General features: G+C 44.6%; 2 protein-coding genes across 5 annotated transcripts in view; one reads left to right on the forward strand and one right to left on the reverse strand.

Moving 5' to 3' along the window:
* The window catches only part of LOC126986288 (protein LMBR1L-like), a 53,721-nt gene extending 48,301 nt beyond the window's left edge, over window positions 1-5,420 (forward strand). Inside the window, exon 11 of the mRNA XM_050842259.1 lies at window positions 489-5,420. Coding sequence (XP_050698216.1) covers window positions 489-594 — 106 coding nt within the window. The 3' untranslated portion in view covers window positions 595-5,420. The remainder of the gene's footprint in view (window positions 1-488) is intronic.
* On the reverse strand, window positions 3,950-18,331 carry LOC126986289 (collectin-12-like). 4 transcript variants are annotated; one of them, XM_050842263.1, is made up of 7 exons: window positions 17,486-18,331; window positions 7,931-8,213; window positions 7,408-7,585; window positions 7,045-7,166; window positions 6,630-6,735; window positions 5,767-5,955; window positions 3,950-5,386 (listed from the first exon to the last, which is right to left on the reverse strand). In XM_050842263.1, exons 1-6 carry the CDS (start codon window positions 17,590-17,592, stop codon window positions 5,792-5,794), a joined length of 960 nt encoding a protein of 319 aa, XP_050698220.1. In that variant the 5' UTR covers window positions 17,593-18,331; the 3' UTR covers window positions 3,950-5,386; window positions 5,767-5,791. The 4 variants fall into 4 exon arrangements, with proteins under 4 accessions (XP_050698220.1, XP_050698221.1, XP_050698218.1 ...); XM_050842264.1 differs by lacking the exon at window positions 17,486-18,331 and adding an exon at window positions 9,593-10,239; XM_050842261.1 differs by lacking the exon at window positions 17,486-18,331 and adding an exon at window positions 9,001-9,548 and having other exon boundaries at window positions 3,950-5,383.
* Between the last annotated feature and the right edge of the window lie 52 nt (window positions 18,332-18,383).

Genomic DNA, 18,383 nt, shown 5'->3' on the forward strand with positions numbered 1-18,383 from the left:
GATGAGGGGCAAGTGGGGGATGTGTGAGGGAGGGAGTGGTGGTCAGGACACACTAAGACACACACTGGATGAGGGGCAAGTGGGGGATGTGTGAGGGCAAAGGGAGGGTCAGGGCACATACTCAAGCCTGATTTCTTGTTGTATTAGTCTTCATGGGCAATAATGTGTCTGATATGTCCTTTTTTACCCATTTTTCAAGGCATTGTGAGTTGTTTTTGTTGATTTTTTTATAGCTTTTTATGACTCCATTCATAATTTGTTGACAACTCTGAAAATCCAGCACCTCTAACTAACTCCATCCCAAGAAATAGAATAAAAAGCCAAACTAGTCACATAACTCAATAGATATTTACTTTGTTTCTTTGTTTTCAGGGTGTTGGCTTTTTTGTTTTGATTGATGTATAAATTTTGGTTTAGTATCTCTAATATCTAATTTTCCATTTGTTAGTATCTAGTATCTGATTATCCCTTTGTGTTCGTTGTTTCAGGTTCAAGTTTTTGGCGATGTCTGTGGTGAAGCGCGAGACCTTCAGGCTCCCGGCGCAGGTCATGAACGGCACCATCATGAACACAAGCAACATCAAGGAGGAGTAGCATGATGAGAGGGGCGGAAGACACTAATAGCAGAGGTCCCACGCACCTCCACTGGGTTAAAGAACACTGATGGCACGTACAGGACAGACAAGTGCCAGTCTTCCTCAGAGATGTGAATTGAAGCCTGGCAGGTGTCTTCTGTTTGGGTGCCAGTAATGCTGAGAAGGGGGACGAGTTCAGCCAAGCCTTCATGCAAGTCACTCCTGATATTTATTTATTGTGATAGGTTCATTCCTCCCACTTGCTCCTCCACCCACTCATGCTGGGTGGAGTGATGCCTCTCTACTGTGTGGCTGTGGCTGAACACTTCCTTCTTAATGCATCCTGGACCACGCCAATCAAGGACATGTTCGTTAGTGGAGTGAAGGAAGATGGAAAATTTATGTATGCTGCTCATTCTCGGGCTGAATGGAAATTGTTGTCGCTTTTATGTGGCTCAGGCTGAAAGCTTCCTTATTAACAGTTCCTGGACCACGTAACCAAGGACACCATCACTGAAGCAAAGGAAGACATGTCAAGTTCATTATGCAAGCAAGAGTATTCATCCCTTCACTCCCACCAAGAATTATCGCCACAAGATACGGTGAAACTCAGAACCTTGACATCTCTCACTATTACCACCTTTCATTTACAGTACAGTTGATGTGCTTCTTCTCTTCCTGTCTTTGTGTTGCGGCCTTGGCTCTCTGGTGTTGCAGGCTACGGACGATGTGTGACTCCCCACTGTGGAGCTTGAGTGGTGCAAGTCCTGTTACCTTCATGGACATTGCAGAGGCGTGCGGTGGCAGGGCTGCAGAGGAACCAGAGTATTCTTGTCTTGTGTGCTTCTATAGTTACCATCCATGTCAAAAACACACACACACACACACACACACACACACACACACACACACACACACACACACACACACACCAAGGCAGCTGTTTGTTTTTAAGGGAAGATAGTAAAACAAATATTGGGGGTTATTTTCCAAAGAAATGGCAAAGTTTTATTAGGAAAAGATTAATTCAAAGTTTTTGTCTTATAATCAGGTTTTTAATTCAGTATTTTTGGGGATTTATATAAGAATGTTGGATAAGAGGGACTGTGTGTGTGTTCTAGATGCTGTTTAATTTATTGTTAGGTGCTAAAGAAAAGAAGAGATGTACATGAAACACAGGGATAGAATGAGACAAAACACACACACCGCACAACACAACACACACCTATCTATCTATCAGCCAAAGACTCCCCAGGAACCTTTTGTGAATGTTTCCCTGCGTAGGATCTCCCGTGCAAGACCCACTCCCTAGCCTCCCTTGTGTATCTTTGCTCAAATGTCGTACAAGGTCTGTGTATGCTTCTCTGACTGTCCGTTACCAGGCACCCCGACAACTGACATGAGGATTAGTGTGGATGAGGCAACATGTTATGGTGTGTTTTGGTGTCACTGGTGTGTATGGAAGTCTTTGCCCATATGTGTAAGGGCTACTCCAGAGTGCATGTGTGTAGATAGTGTAAATAAGAGTAACTTGTATAAACTCATAAGGTGTAATTTACAGTGTGTGTGTGGTCATGTGATTGTGTGTGTCGGTGGGAGCTGATGCGTGAGACATGGATCAGCAAGAGTGTTAGATGCCAGATAGGGTTTGTCTGTCTATTCATAACCACCATTCCATTGAGTGCTAATATTCAGGAAAAAGAGCTTCTACGGAAAATTAAGCCAAGGTATAAAAGTGAACTCTTAAAAGTAAAGATTGTTAAACATTATTTTGACACTCCTTTTTATAGCTGTGGTATATTTTGCAGTCATTGTTTTCCTGATCCAAGTCTTTTCTTATTGGATTGGTGTGTGCATGACAAACATATCCTGTTGGTGTATTGCACAGCTCTCCTTCCCGGGACTGGTGGAGCCAATAACCTGATCAGTCTGTGACTCTGTGTAGAACTATCCTTGCATCAGGCAGGTGTTTGGGAACAGTCTGACTGGACCCTTCCGTCTCCTACTTCACGCCACTGTCCACGAGTTGAATAAGCTCCAGTAAGGTACCGATGCCTCTGGTGGTTGTGTGCAGCCCTTCACTGATGGATGTACACATTTATTGTGGTGAGGAACTGCATTAGTTTTGCCATGATGTGGCTTGGTTGCGTCCATGCGACGTGATCGGGCCAGACAGTAGCAGCATGTGTCATCTGCTTCTGCACTATGATAAGGACACTACAATAGTTTTATACTTATATTTATGATTTTTCGTGTTTGTGGAGAAATGTTCAGTTCTCACTACCAAAGTGTTATAATGCATTAGAATAAGTTAGCAATGGTGGCAGCAGCAGCAGCATATGTGCTGTTCTGCTGCTGTGGAACATTGCTCTGGGATGCTGGGCAGCACTGGCATGCCTGAGTTTAAATCAAATTGTGATACTGTGACTTGGAGGGACCACATGGAATGGGGTCACCTTCCCAGAATTTCCATACCTCTGTTATTTAAGATTTTGATACATTGTTCAGTGTTTATTTTTAGTATGTACTTAACATGTCTATGATAATTTCTGTAGAACTATGTCAGACAGTAATTCCTATTTTTGGTCAACAAGTCCAGCGGAGCCAGTCTGTCGTGCCCGGCCAGGCTGGCGTCAGTAAGGGAAACACAGGGCCACTTGGCTTTGCTCATGTGTTTATTGTGCTCTGCCTCAGGTTCATCCTCACCATGCCAAAGTTCTCAAGTGTGTGTCAGGCTGATTGATACTTGTACACTGACTGACAACAGCTGGCTGGGCCACTACAGCTTTAAATAATGTACATAGATACTGCAGGCCGGTGTGGCGTGTTCCCTAAGTATCTCCACTCTTGTGGACAGCTGTGGGCTAACACTTAGGACATGAATAAGTATAGACCTTGGTTAGAAAAAAGTGTGCCCTGAGAGGTGCATCATTAAGTACATTGTAAGATTATATGTATTGTACCTATGATACACCCTCTGTACAGGAGCATGCATGTCTGGGCTCAGAAATGATCTGTCAGGTGATGTTTAGAGGCTCTTGGCAGCAATTTCGGATGGATAAGGCGAGTTTGCACTATCCTTGACAGACCACACACCTAGGAAAGTGTTGATTGCTTTAAAACATGTAAGATCTTAAGAGATGACTTGTCAGACGTGTCCTTGAAAGTGACCTGACATTCTGACCCAGCCATACATGCTAGTTGGCTGTCAGCAGTAGTGTACAATTTAATCTCTCAACATGTATGTGCACATACAGCTGCAGATGTTAGTAAGATAAAGAGTTGGCACGTGTAGTATGCACACTATAGACTCACGCTGTACAGGTCATATATATCAAGTTTGTAATTAAGTTTAGGCGCTCAAGACAAACTCCTTCGACCTGGGGTTACATTTATCAATGCTGTGCTGGATCCAGGAGAGACAAGCTTCTCTGTTCATACATCAATCCATGTATCTTTCTTGGAGAGAGAGACTTCTCACCTCCACACGACATCGTGATTACAGCCATACAACACATCTCGCCCATTCCCCAATGGCTTCAGCATAAATTCACAATAATTTTGTGAATAACAGATAACAGCAACAACCCTGGTGGTGTGTGATCCTCAGCTAATTGTGAACAACTTATTATTTATGCTGAAGCCATGGAGTAAAAGGGAAGGAGAGTGGTATGTGGCTGTAATCAGGCAGGCAGTGAGGAGAGGAATGTTTTCCCCCTTCTCTCTAACAATAGATGACAGAAAACAGCTGTGTTGCTTGTCTTGAAAGCCTGATGTGGGTCACTGTGTTGATTTGAGGCATTACAGATGTGAGCCATGAAATTGGACATTACTGGAAGATTTATTTGACTCATCATGGGTTTCAGACTTTTAAATTAATTTTCAGGAATAACTTTTTGACAGTGTTGGATAAGCATGATAATTTGACAGCATGTTTTAGACCTTGCCCCATTTATGTCAGTATGATTTTTAACAAGATGTAGATAAATAAATAAGGCACTTACAAGAGGCATGTAAGGCTAAAACCCAGCTGATGAAGTCCTTCATTTTGCAAGGCTAGCAAACTTTTCTGTGGAGACAGCGTTGTGCATTTGTGCAGTGGCCAACAACATGTCCGGCGTATAATTCATTCAGTTGTGGCAGCACCGAGCCCAGCACTCTGCCTGCCAAGATACTCAACACCTCCGCTGTTGAGTTCACAGCTGGATAGCTCAGGCATCTGCTGGGTTTTAGTTATGTACCTTTACATACAGGTGCCTAAAGTATCCACATCTTTTTAACAAATCATATTGACAAAAACAGAACAAAATATGAAACATACTCTGCCAAGTTATTCTGATGCAAAACTTTAACAAAGTTATTCCCAAAACACTATACAACACAGCCTCTGAAACCTATATAGTAAGGGGTGGGCAGGGTAACTGGGGTTTGTAAATATAATGTAAAACCTGTAAGCAGTAGTGAGAGAAATGGGAAGGGATTCACCTATTTTGAAGTCAGTATGCAGTGACCTGTACAAACTAGTGATTCTACATTGTGCAACTGCATGAAGCAAACACTACCGGTGCACATGTGAAATGTTGATGCATGCATATCAGTAGAATCTAACATGTCACACACTGGCCTATGGCTGCTGTGGAGGAGGAACAAACATGACTGGAGGGTGGAAAGGCTGCAGCAAGGGGAAGGCACCCACCACGGGGTACCTTCCTGTTGCTAGATGTAGAGCAGCATCCTGTTGTCGTCAGTAATTATCTCGTGCAGTCTTCAGGGGTCTGGCTGGCTCCCATGCACAGTCACAACTACCACTGCTGTAAAGGTAACATAATAAACTGTCTTTCTCTGCTTCTGCCTCTTGAGTCACCTTTACCGGGCATTGGGTCCATGTTACACTGTACCTTTGACAATACTACTCTCTGCCAGGTAGTATACACCTACAATAACTGAAGGTCCAACCCTAATGAGGTCACTAAATTGGGTTAGTCACTTTCCTCACATCAGGAACTCCCTGGCAGACAATGGACCAGTATTGACTGAAGATAGTGACTGATAAGATGTTTGATAAGGGAAAATAACCCACTGGTGCTAAATGAGGTCAGAAGTGAACATGACAAGATTACTGACCAATGCTTCTGAGTGGACGGTTAGGGAGGGGGCACGGACTAGTTGAGTGGCAGTACCTATAGCCTACCTTAGATTATTGGTGCCTGTGTGTGTCAGCGGTACAGCAGAGGCACCTGGCAGATGAACCCAAAGGTTTGGCGGCACTGGCGGTCGTTCCAGCGGCCCTTGAACAGCACCACACAGTCCTGGTCCTCCCTTCCCCTTGCAAAGTTGTTGGGCTGGCCAGTGTCCCAGTTGGAATACTTCACCTCACTCCCTGCAGCATCATGATAATTTTAGTGCACAGCAGCAGCACTCATTCTGAAACAATTAACTACACCGGCATTATTTTCACTATACAACGACCAACTATGTACAGAACTCTCCTGGATTAGATGATCACCTTCATCAGTTGTAAAATAGGAGAAAGTTTAGGCCACACAAAGAGTATACACTAGAAGTTACTGTTTTCCTCTGAGCCCTGGGCATCAAAGTGATCTCATGACAACCACCAATCACAGAGAGGTCATGTAGTGATGTTTGGTTTTCCTTGCCACATACAGGTTAGAGATGACCTGAGCACAATAACACACCGCACATCATTCGTAGTGGTAAACAATTAATAGCAGCAGCACCAACACCACCTCATACAAACACACACACACTACAGACTCCCGTGGTGCAACTGGTTAGTGCGCTGTGCTGCCAGGCTTCACAGTCTGAGAGGGTGGCGGTTCGAGCCCGCTCAGGCCAGATTCTTTCCGTTAACTAGGAGTGGTTACTGTCCCCCCTTGAGCAAGGGGGATGGGGTGTGTGGTGTGTGAGGTCCTAGCAGTACCCATAGATCAACGATAAAGAGCACTTGCTCATGTCGAGAGGGTACCTGCCAGCGATTGCGAGTCCAACACATGATCAGACCGTGGCGAATACACACAAACACAAATGACTTACGGTCAGCCCAGCGCCATGTACCCTCCCGCTGGCTGTCTGTCAGCCCAATCCAGTAGGACTCTGTGTGTCTGACGTCCAAACTCACTGCTGCCTCATCCTCATAACTCTGAGAGAAGGAAGAGTTGGGATGGAAGAATTGTTTAAAAGAGAAATGTCAATGAAAGATAAAAGCATGAACATAAACAAAATACCATGCCTCATTTAAGCCTCTACTCTAAAAATGGTGCCTTTACTTCTCTTAGTAAACTGACTGCTCTTTACAAACTGATAGTCTTCAACCTACTTTATCATCGAGTAAATAGTTCCTTAACCCCTCCATTTACAAGTGCAATAAGCCCAAGCTCTATAACTTTAACTGTCCCATCTTGCTCATCACTGTGGCCACCATGATCCCTCGTCCAGTCCTGCCACGCACCTTGAACACAGCGAGACGGGCACCATCCTGGGCACAGTGCTTGGAGGCCTGCCACTGGCTCAGCTCTGGGACACTGAACACCTTGAAGGCAAAGGTGCATGCCATGGAGTAGCTCTCTGGCACTGTAAAAAACAAAGGCAAGGCATTTAAACTAAGGGACAGTAATTCCAATAAAAGTAAACCAATCTAAAACGTACATTATGAAGTGATTATCATTGTCTGCCTTTATGTGAAGAGGAGGGTGATTATGTTTTCCTCATGTTTTTTGTCTAATCAGTTTGTTTCTTTGTCCTTCACCGATATATCTAAAGGAATAGATTAATGTAGTTACCAAATGCACATCCTGATATCTAAGCTACTCACCTAGGCTGGGCTTGAAGGCCGGGGGAGGGCTGGGAGAGTCTCCGGTCTTGACCACAAAGAGCTGTGCGCCAGGGTAGGCCACGAGGGAGGCAGGGTGGGGCAGGCATGACAGGAACTCACAACTCCCCTCTAAACCAAGCTCCCTGCCACTGCTACTGTTGATGGTGTTGGTGCTGGTCTGAGGGAGTGGAGTTGAGTCAATACTATTCTGACATCAGGTAGCAATAATTATTTGGTTCTAAGTCATAAGCCTGTAATTAATAGGGCTATATTATACAAAAAGAAGGAATATTGTGTAGTATTGGTGATACTGAAGGGATTGGAAAGGTATTTACTTTGCAAAATAAAATATCTTTACAGCATGTTGCGAGACAGCCAATAGGAATGGCAAGCTGGCAGCTGTTGCCATTAAGTACTGCTTTTGACAGTTTCTGGAATGGACTAGTACAGCCATACTAAGTCCACGGCTAGCTATCACCCTACACTTGTCCACAGTCCTCGTCACCCTGTGCAGTATACACACCAGAACAGGCAGAGTGAGTGGCCGCCACACAAAGGCCAAACAGCGCTCAACTGTTGCAGCAAAACACAACTGTCCGCACTGAGCCAGGTTGGCAGAGACGGTGGTGCCATTGGTCTTGGTAGTGAAGGAGGTGACCAGGGGTGGCGGGGCCATGTCCCTAGCCACGGCCAGGAAGGTGGTGACCGGGGCGGCTGCTGTCACCACCACCATCACCACCAACACCACCACAACTGCTTCTAGCTGGACCTCCCCCACCACCACCATCATCACCATTACTGCTGATCTGTGGGGGAGACACTAGTGGTGATACGGGTACAAGTTCCAAGACACAAAAGAAAAGGTACTATTTTATCACAAGTTTAAATAGAACTATTACCTATCAATGGAAAATCCTCCATTGTGTAAAGTGACAATAACATGACTTCAAAATGACTTAAGAATGGATAGCTCTTGTGCCTTACAATGGCCACATTCAACCACAGAAGAAGCAAAGCTCAAAATAAAAATAAGCAAACATGAATTGGGAATAAAATTTCCATGAACTACAAACTCTAAATCTGAAATTTGAATACGAGCCCTGTTGGCTTCTGTGTAGATGCAAGTGTTGACAATAGTAGTTGAATGGAACGTACTACAATCTGCCAACAACTCTTCTAGGGTGTTATAATTCTTGTCATATTTTGTGTATAATAAAAATAAATTAAGTTATTTGTTTCATTTAGCTTGATTGTGCAATTTTTTTTACATAATTCAGCATTTTCTTGCAAAATCTCAATGGCTTTCATTTAACCAATCGGAGGCAAAGTCTTCATGTTATTTTCTATATAATTTCATCAAACCTTTCAGTGGGGTTATCAGGTAAAACCAAGGACTGTCAATCATTCGTAATTATGAGTTACAATATTAAGTTTTCAATATTTTGATGATAAACACATTTGTACCAATTAATATGTTTACCTCTAGTCAACATCTCTGAGGCAGCTTACTATGCCCCCTACCTACTCCTGGCCGTCATAACCCCCACACTGAACACGTCACCTGGCACGTCACCTAGACACATGGCCACCCACCGTCGGGCTTCAGTATTTTCTGTGCCCCAGCTCCTCGTCGTGCCGGGGAGGGGCATCACTCTTCGGCACACCCATTTCCATGGGCAAGCCGGGGCGGGGGCGTGTGGGGCTGAGAAAACAATCGTGGGGGCACCAAGTTCCACTTTCCAAGGCCATGGCGGTGGGGGGGGGGGGGAGCAGGGTACATAGTGTGGGGCCGGTGTAACACTGCCAGCCAGCCATGACGGTGTGCCTGGGCCAGGGACGTGGCCTTGGGGGGCAAACATTCCGCGGGCGTGGCAGCGGCCATTGCAGGGAGGGGAAGGGGTGGGCGGGCCGAGGGTGTCCTTGCCTCACTCGACCCACTTCATGAAACATCAAACCTTCTTTCCCTCAAGCACGTGAGCACGACTTTCATCACAAGGCATTTCGGTGTCCGCTCTACCAACACACAAGGCCGCGGCGTGCCTGGGCCAGGCAGGGCTGGCAGGCACGCCGGAGCGTCGAGGCTCACCGAGCCGCTCACGGAAAATTTAGCTTTTCAGGAGCGGTACTATTTAAGACGCTGACTACTCATTACTAAGTAGAATATTAATAAGCTGAGAATTGGCACCTGAATCCACCGAAACGAAGAAAAAAAAAACACGTCCCAGCCAGACAAGGCGCAGGGAGCCGCCGCCGCCGCCTGGGTCTTGCTGGAGACAACCGAGGCCGAGCACAGCGATGCGAAGCGTGCAAAGTAGGTTTTTGTTTTTAATAAACTCATCAAATCTAACCAATCATAATTTAACATCCGAACATCGGGGGGAGACTTCACACACGAATCAATGCAAGGAAACATTTGAGCCAGCATGTGTGCGGCGCCTCGCAGGCCCGAAACTATAGCGCCGCGCGGCTGATTCATGAGATCAATATATTGCTGCTCGAGGTAAGAACCATGACGCCTCTCGAACTTAACTTGATTATTCTTCGTGGCTTCTTCCTGTCTTCTTTTATAAGCTGTGTGTTCTGGACCTTTTCCATCTTGTATTGGCCTTGCCCTTGACTTGTTCCCGGTAGGCAAAATAGCACGCCGCCGCCAGTCACGTCACGGCGCAAGGTGTGCAGGCAAGATCTTGGGTGCAGGGGCGCGGATCGCTATTTCCGAACTCTGTTATTGTCCAGCACCGGGCGATATTAGAACCCATCAACGCTCGCAGTGAGTGCGGGGGTGCTGCTCCTGGAGGCGGAGGGTCAAATCCGTCAAGATGGTACACTAGCTGCCTCCTGAAACAGTAACCTCTCCAGGCAAGGGTAAGTACAGAGTCCAGAGCCAATCTACATCCAGGGATGGCCCGAGCGGGGGTGGGGTGGGGGGGGTCACTACCCCCCCAATGTTTGGTCGGAGTTGGTCAAAAAGTCCTAGTGAGTTGGTCAAATTTTTTTTTTATTTATTTTTTTTATTTATTTATTTTTTTTTTTTAAGGCAGGAATGGCCACAGGCGGGGAGGGATCAGGGAGCATGGATGGCCCGACTGCGTTATTCGGAACTGTATACTGGCTCAGTATCATCACTCTTGAACCAGCCTCCTGCAGGGGTTAGCGCTGGCTATGTTTGGGTGATCCTCCAAATCCTTCCATGCACATCATTTTTAAAACTCACCTTTTAGAGCATTTTAAGGCCTAAGTCATGGGCCATGACCAAAATTATTATACTCTTAAATGCAAATGAAAAGCATCTGAGACTCATAAATGTCCCTACTTAGGCCTTAAAAATGCCCCTAAAAAAGGTGAGTTTTAAAACCCCCTTGTTGAATGGCGCTTGCTCGCCAGTTTGGAGTTGGTCATAAAATGACTGAGTTGGTCATAGTTTACCTTACCCCCCCCCAACTGCATTCCCTTCGGGCCTCCCTGTCTACATCCTCTGTACAGTACGAGGCTGACACAAACACAGGATTTTGTGAGAGCACCACAGGAGGAAATGGCTGTGTGTGCAAGCACCAAGTTGCCTGTGCTGATCTGAGCAGAACAGTTCTGCCACGAGTATTCTCCACTCCTGCAAACAGGCGACGGCTCGCAAGTCGCGACCGTGGCTGAGTGAAAAAAATGTTCCTGAAGAAAGTTGCTTCAGAGGTTTATTGGAGCCAGATAGTCATATTGGCTAAATAATAATAATAATAATAATAATAATAATAATAATAATAATAATAATAGCACAGGCAACTTGGTGCTTGCACACAGAGCCATTTCCTCCTGTGGTGCACTAACAAAACACTGTGTTGTGTCAGCCTCGTACTGTACAGAGGATGTAGATTGGCCCTGGACTCTGTACTTACCATTGCAAGAGGTTACTGTTTCAGGAGGCAGTGTAGCCTGCCATCTTGACGGATTTGACCCTCCGGCTACCAAGAGGCACACCCACGAGCAGCACCCCAGTACCCCCGCACTCACTGCGATCACTGATTGGTTCTAATTTCGCCCGATGCTGAACAATGGTAGAGTTCGGAAGAAAAAAAAAAAGCTTGCGAATCATCAGCAGTCGCGCGCCCCGCCCTAATGTGACCATCACCGCAGGGGTCGGAATTAACAGTAATGCGAATGTTGTTATAATGCTACTTGAACCCTTATTAAGTGTGACATCCGGGTTACCTGTTTACCTCCTTCACCCACATATCCGTCAGCACTAAAGGGAGGATGAATAGCTGAGTGAGCTGAGCTGCACGTCAACTGGCTGAGCGGGATTTTAAATGCGAATGGAGTAAATGCTGAAAAAAAACCATGTCCATAATAACTCAACTCAGTGGAGGTCTGCGCCCCGGTGGCTCAATAGCGTGCACGAGACCTTGACTTTGTTGGCTCATAGCGGAAGGAAGCGCGTCCCCGTCTGTCACGCGCCGGCGTGCCTTGGGTGTGCCGCGTCCCCTTGGCTGAAGTCTGGGGAATGATAATGCACCCGGAAGAAATGTTGCATGTCAGGTGATGTGATCTTGGTTACTGATCGTCCCTCTCGGTGGGTGGCGCGCCATGTAGAATAAATACAGGCTATTTCAATGAAACAACCTTTTTTCTTTTCACATCCGCCTCGACCTTTTTGGGCCGCTGGACAACTCTGCTCTTGGCTACCCGCGATCGAGTGTATCCCACAGACCTGTATTACAAGATGACGGACAATAAAACCACGAACACAGGCTTTCCTTCGCTTTGACAACTGCAGGATACTTGTGTTGGTGTTTCCACAAAGTGACAACTTTGGTCTAGCACTCTACATTCGAAAAGTGGTTATTTAGATGTGGGTATACTCTAAGGTGGTTTCCAAAAGTGATTATAATTTCAGACTTCTATAGGCAGACTCGGCGATAAGATTGACGACACGTACAGCGCGTCCTGAAGCTGTGCTCGGGGAAAGGACCACGCACGCAGTGTCTCGGCGGCTGCAGCACGCGACCGCCTGAGCCATAGCCTTAAAAAGCTGAACACGTACTCAAACTTGTTTTCCGTTGTCGGCAATGCCCCGCCTCGGAATTTTACCATTCCTTTTTCAGAGTCACCGCGCGCGCCCTTTTAAAAAGTTGGGTGTGTCCTCCACGCCCTCCCTAAATTTTACTTTGGCGGCCGTGGTAGCGCCGGAAACACCAAATCCTACATTTCATTTCAGTCAATCGTCACAATTCTGTTCCCAGGCACTGCCTCAAAGATGGCGTCCTAGTACTGACGCTCAGTCATTGTTATTAATACATTATACTAACAACTGTCAACAATAATCCACATTATATAATAATAATTATCATTATTATCAGTAGAAGTAACAGTAGGAAGTAATACTTTCACTTCTGTAGGACAGGATACTTTTGGTGTGTGTATGTGTGTGTGTGTGTGTGTGTGTGTGTGTGTGTGTTCGACTTGAAATTATAGCGTGAAACCGACGGCTGAATAGCTTGCCCCGCCCTCCACTTGTTTTCCGCCAGCACCGTGAGACGTGACCCCAGGGTGGGCCTCCCGACACGCGGGTAACGGAGACTGACTGACAAATTAAACGTTGAACGAAAAAAAAAAGTTGATGTAGGCCTACTCGCGCATCCACACTTGGGAAAGAGCTAACATCAACTTGATTATATTAAAAGCAGTACAGTATCAACGCGCGCGCGCGCGGACGGACTGACGGTGACACACACACACACACACACCGGATGTGCGTTTCAGTGACGGTGAAAACAAACAATGGAGTGTGTGTGTGTGTGTGTGTGTGTGTGTGTGTGTGTGTGTGTGTCCTCGCGGTTGCCATGGTGAAAACAACAAACTGGGAATGATAAACGGATAGAAACCTAAGACACATAATTGTTTGGACATACAAATTAAGCACATAAAATGTTACAGCAGCTCAAAAAAAAAAAAAAAAAAAAAAAAAAGCCCGCTACTCACCGCTCCCACTAAAGTAAAAAGTAGAGTAGCCAAAAGAGAAGTCAATTTCGGGTGGAGAGGTGTCTTGATACACTCTTCTTGAAAGAGGTCAAGTCATAGGCAGGAGGAAATACAGACGAAGGAAGACTGTTCCAGAGTTTACCAGTGAAGGGGATGAAAGAATGGAGATGCTGGTTAACTCTTGCATAAGGGGTTTGGACAGTATAGGGATGAGCATGAGCAAAACGTCGTGTGCAGCGGGGCCGCGGGAGGGGGGGAGGCATGCAAAGCAAGTTCAGAAGAGCAGTCAGCATGAAAATATCGATAGAAGATAGAAAGAGAAGCAACATGGCGGCGGAATTTAAGAGGTAGAAGGCTGTCAGTAAGAGGAGAGCTGATGAGACGAAGACTCCAATATATATATATATATATATATATATATATATATATATATATATATATATATATATATATATATATATATATATATATATATATATATATATATATATATATATATATATATATTTATATATATTGGGGAGGCGGTGGCTGAGTGGTAGCGTGCCGGCGTCGTGTTCGGGAGATCCAGGAGGGATGTTGGTTCGAATCATGGCCGGTACACAGCTGGGATTTTTCAGTCACCGCCGAGTGGCCTAAGACTACCCACATGCTGCCCTGAAGACCACCTATCAACCCGGACTCTAGATAATCTCTCCAAGGAGAGGCTCAAAGATGAGCTCCGAGGGGTAGTATGAGCCAATGCAAGATAGCGCCACTGTAAACACTCGCCTGCGCCACAACGGGCTGGGCTGACCATCAGGACCCACCAGTGAGGAAGCCTAACGGCGCAATAGGCTGCGATGTAAAAAAAAAAAAAAAATATATATATATATATATATATATATATATATATATATATATATATATATATATATATATAAGAAAAATCTGGCTATCATTGATCATTCATTATCATATTTTCAAAAAAAGAGTAAAAGATTATACAGTGCATGATGTTACACTGCAAGGACAGGGATATAACTTGTAGGGTGAATACACTGGGGAAAAAATGTGGACAAAGAGGCGGGGCTCCAAGAGATCCAGCTTATGGCCTCAGAGAGGCTAGAAACGGCACTGAGTAGTAGCCTAGTACCTAGCAGTAGTAGTACAGGAAGAAGCAGGTAGTAGTAGTAATAGAAGGAGAATGGAGGGGGGGGGAATGTAAAGGACTAGAGAAAGAAAGGGTGAATGCAAACGATACACACGTGGATAAACAAGGTCGAGCGCGGAAAGAGGAAATGAGGGAGGAAGGAAACAGACAACAGGCAGGGGTGGCGGTGATTGCAATGCAGGCAGGGGAGGGACGGACGGAAGGAGGAACTACACACACACACACACACACACACACACACACACACACACACACAAACGAAAATACCCATGAAAACCTTGGGCCGTTGCAACAGACTCGTAAGGGTACTCGTAGGAGGCCGCTTCTCGTATGAGTACTCTCCGAGGTTTCTTACAAGACCAATCTTACTCGTAAGCAGACAGCTCAAAGAAGAAATTGCGCTTTTGTTTCTTTTCAATAATGTAGGCGAAATTATAGCCTGTATGATGAATATTTATGGTTTGATGGTTATTTAATATCAATTGTGTTATTTACAACCGTATGATTCTCAACTAGACAATAGTGTCATGGAGGGAGGGATGTGAGGGGCTGACGCTGTCGACCACTGCCACCCAAGCTAGCAAATTGCACTCAGCCTCCCTCCTCTTCTCTCCCTATCCGATCTCTATCTAATCTATACCTTTTCACCAGCTATGTTTGTTCATGCCGAGTACGAAAATTCTTCCGTGGGTGCTGCCATTCCCGCCGTGGTGCTTGTCAGTGTTTTAAAAGTTTATTCCTAAGTCGCTAAGAGTTAAAGACACTCCGGGGAACTTTTACCTCACGCGATTCGGGACCTAACTTACGAGTAAAGTCCCGATTCTGCGAGTCATCATAGGAATTAGGAGCTAAGTCATGAGTAATCTGAGAGGAAAACTTTGCTCCCAGGCCTATTCATTTATAAAATCCTCTAAAATCCTCAATCGGTATGACCCTGATCGTCATTTATTATCACCGTATTAACATATAACAAAGTAAATATCATGCAAAAGTCGAGCCATATTTTCGAGAACAGAGTTGGGGGTATACGCTAAGGTGCGCGTGGCCAAAGTCCTCATCTTAAGCCTGTGTTCTCAAACGCTTTCGACTCCCAACAATTTCCATAGGCGACGAAGGAACTTAATCGGGTTCCCGTGTGTTTTTTCAATATATATGACGATAGTCGATCGCCTCTAACTTGAGCCCTGTGATACCCTATATATATATATATATATATATATATATATATATATATATATATATATATATATATATATATATATATATATATATATATATATATATATATATATATATATATATATATATATATATATATATATAATATATATATATATATATATATATATATATATATATATATATATATATATATATATATATATATATATATATATATATATATATATATATATATATATATATATATATATATATATATATATATATATATATATATATATATATATATATATATATATATATATATATATATATATATATATATATATATATATATATATATATATATATATATATACATAATACAACTGCATGGTGTTATGAATGGCTTGGGAGGTGAGGGAAAGAACGACTCTGTAAACTTTCCATTTCACTTGGCAACGTGGCGATGGTGCCGCACCATTCACCTTCCGCCACCACGGAAGACTAAAGTAGGTCTCACTCTCGCGACCTGCACAGCCAAGCAAAAGATATTATATATAACGTAAATAAGAGAGGGAGGGGGGGGGGGGGTAGCGAGCTCCTCTGAGGAGTGATGGCGTGATGTGGCAGTAGCGCGGCTCAGGGGAGCCGTGCCCAAAGGCTCAAATTAGATTCGATGGACTATAGGGTCATAAATTACCCATAGTCAAGACCATATACCAACACACATCTGATAAAAAGGGGCGGGCATACGCCTGATATGCTGATGCATTCAGAAAAAAAAAGTTATGTTCATATATTGTCTCAGTTCCTCTGTGGGGAAAAAATGTCCATAATTGTGAGGTCAGAGGAATTATCAGTATTTCCTCATTCACAAGCTAAATACACCAGGATATTCACGTATGGTTTTCTCTTTTAAGCTCCTTGCACAACACTATATATTATAAAGAATAAAAGAATCTTGTGTTCTTCTTTTGAATGCCTTGGATGTAGCCCCTGAATATTCAGGGGCTACATCCAAATCATTCAAAAGAACACAAGATTCTCGTTCGCAAGACGGGCGAATGTAAGAGGAATAAATGAAATGAGGGTAAAGGGCAGGAACCAATCACTCAAGTTGTTAATTTTTTTTCTTTCCGGTCCTTATCCCCCCCACCCCTTCTTTGTCTCATACGTACCTACCAGAAAGAGGCACCTTGGTAAACCTACAAATCAATGTCACTCATATTCATAGATCACTACATCACTAATTTTGAGGCATTGACTGCGGAAAGGGACGTAGGAGTTGGGTAATATTTGTACACCGATAATTTCGAAAAGCATCTCAAATTTGGAGCATCAAATTTGGCCCATCCACGCCAGCGGGAGACACGAGTGATGAGCACAGGGGTCGGATTGAGCACAGGGGTCGGATTGAGCACCGCATCTAAAAAGTCACTCGCATCAAATTCACTTTGCCTATGCTTGGGGCTCGGAAACTAACGAATGATAAAGATGTGTGTGTGTGTGTGTGTGTGTGTGTGTGTGTGTGTGTGTGTGTGTGTGTGTGTGTCCCGTGTGCCGCAGCGCGAGTCGGAAATATGCGTCTTTTTACACTTCAACATTAAATTTTCAATCCTTTCAAAATATGCGAATTCATCCCGTCAAAGCCGCTTTGCCTTCACTTCAAACTGAAACTATAATTTTTAAAAAGAGCAACGTCGTGTTTATGCGTACGCCTTGGCGCGGCTCGGAAATTTCCGCCCTGCACGAGACGCGAGATGAAACACAAGAAACAGCTCCGAGCCTCACCGGCGCGGCGGGGCGTCGCGTGGTCCACTCACGGCTGCCGACGCGCGACTGGCGGGCCGCTGACTGTGGTCCCTCCCCGCAGTGCGCCTCAACACCACTAGCAGCATGCATCTTCCTTTGCATTGTCTTCTTTCCGGAAATAGCAGGAACAGCAGCAAAACCACAGTCCCGGCTGGGGCAGGGCTCACGGGAACACAAGCATATTAGTAACAGTGTCAGAGGTGGTGCCAGCCAGCCTCGGGAGCCACAGCGCCACCTCTTGAGCTTAAACTATATGGAATTTTCCAGTTGAGATACTGAGTTAAGGATAGACCGAGAATGTTTAGTGTAGAAGAAGGGGACGGCTGAGTGTTATCAAAGAATTTGGGATAGCTCAGTCTGTGGAAGAGTGTGCCGAGTTGACAGGTGGAGAAACTGAGTTATTGAAGGACACCAAGTTCCTTCTGCCCCATTCAAAAATGAAAGTAAAGTCCTTCTGCCCCATTCAAAAATGAAAGTAAGGTCAGAGGTTAAGTGTCCTGTAGCGTCCAGCCTCAAGTCTTGGAATTCCTGTTGGTAAGGTTTTGTGTTATGGTGAGTAAAGCAGAATAAAGTCATCAGAGTGGGAGTAAATGGAATAGTTCGTTTTGGAGAGAACATTCATTAATGAACGACAAAGTGTGGGAGATGGAACAGAGCCCTGCAGAATACCAGTGTTGATAGGTTTATGGGTAGAACACTGACTTGTCTAGCACAGCAGAGATAGATCAGCCTGAAAGGAAACTGGAGATAAAAGTACAGAGAAAGGGATATAATCTGTAAGAGGGTAGTTTAGAAAGCAAAGATTTGTGCTAGACTTTGTCAAAAACTTTTGAGATGTCGACATCAGCAAAAATCTCACCAAAACATCCAAGATGAT

The sequence above is a fragment of the Eriocheir sinensis genome, chromosome 61, assembly GCF_024679095.1.
Source record: "Eriocheir sinensis breed Jianghai 21 chromosome 61, ASM2467909v1, whole genome shotgun sequence".
NCBI classification, from domain to species: domain Eukaryota; kingdom Metazoa; phylum Arthropoda; class Malacostraca; order Decapoda; family Varunidae; genus Eriocheir; species Eriocheir sinensis.

Coding starts and splice junctions, on each gene's coding strand:
- LOC126986289 (XM_050842261.1), bottom strand. CDS start 9,266: ATGTTTGCCCCCCAAGGCCACGTCCCTGGCCCAGGCACACCGTCATGG. Junction 7,586..7,930: donor CACTCACTCTGCCTGTTCTG/GTGTGTATACTG, acceptor CCACTCCCTCAG/ACCAGCACCAACACCATCAA. Junction 5,956..6,629: donor TACATGGCGCTGGGCTGACC/GTAAGTCATTTG, acceptor ATGATGCTGCAG/GGAGTGAGGTGAAGTATTCC.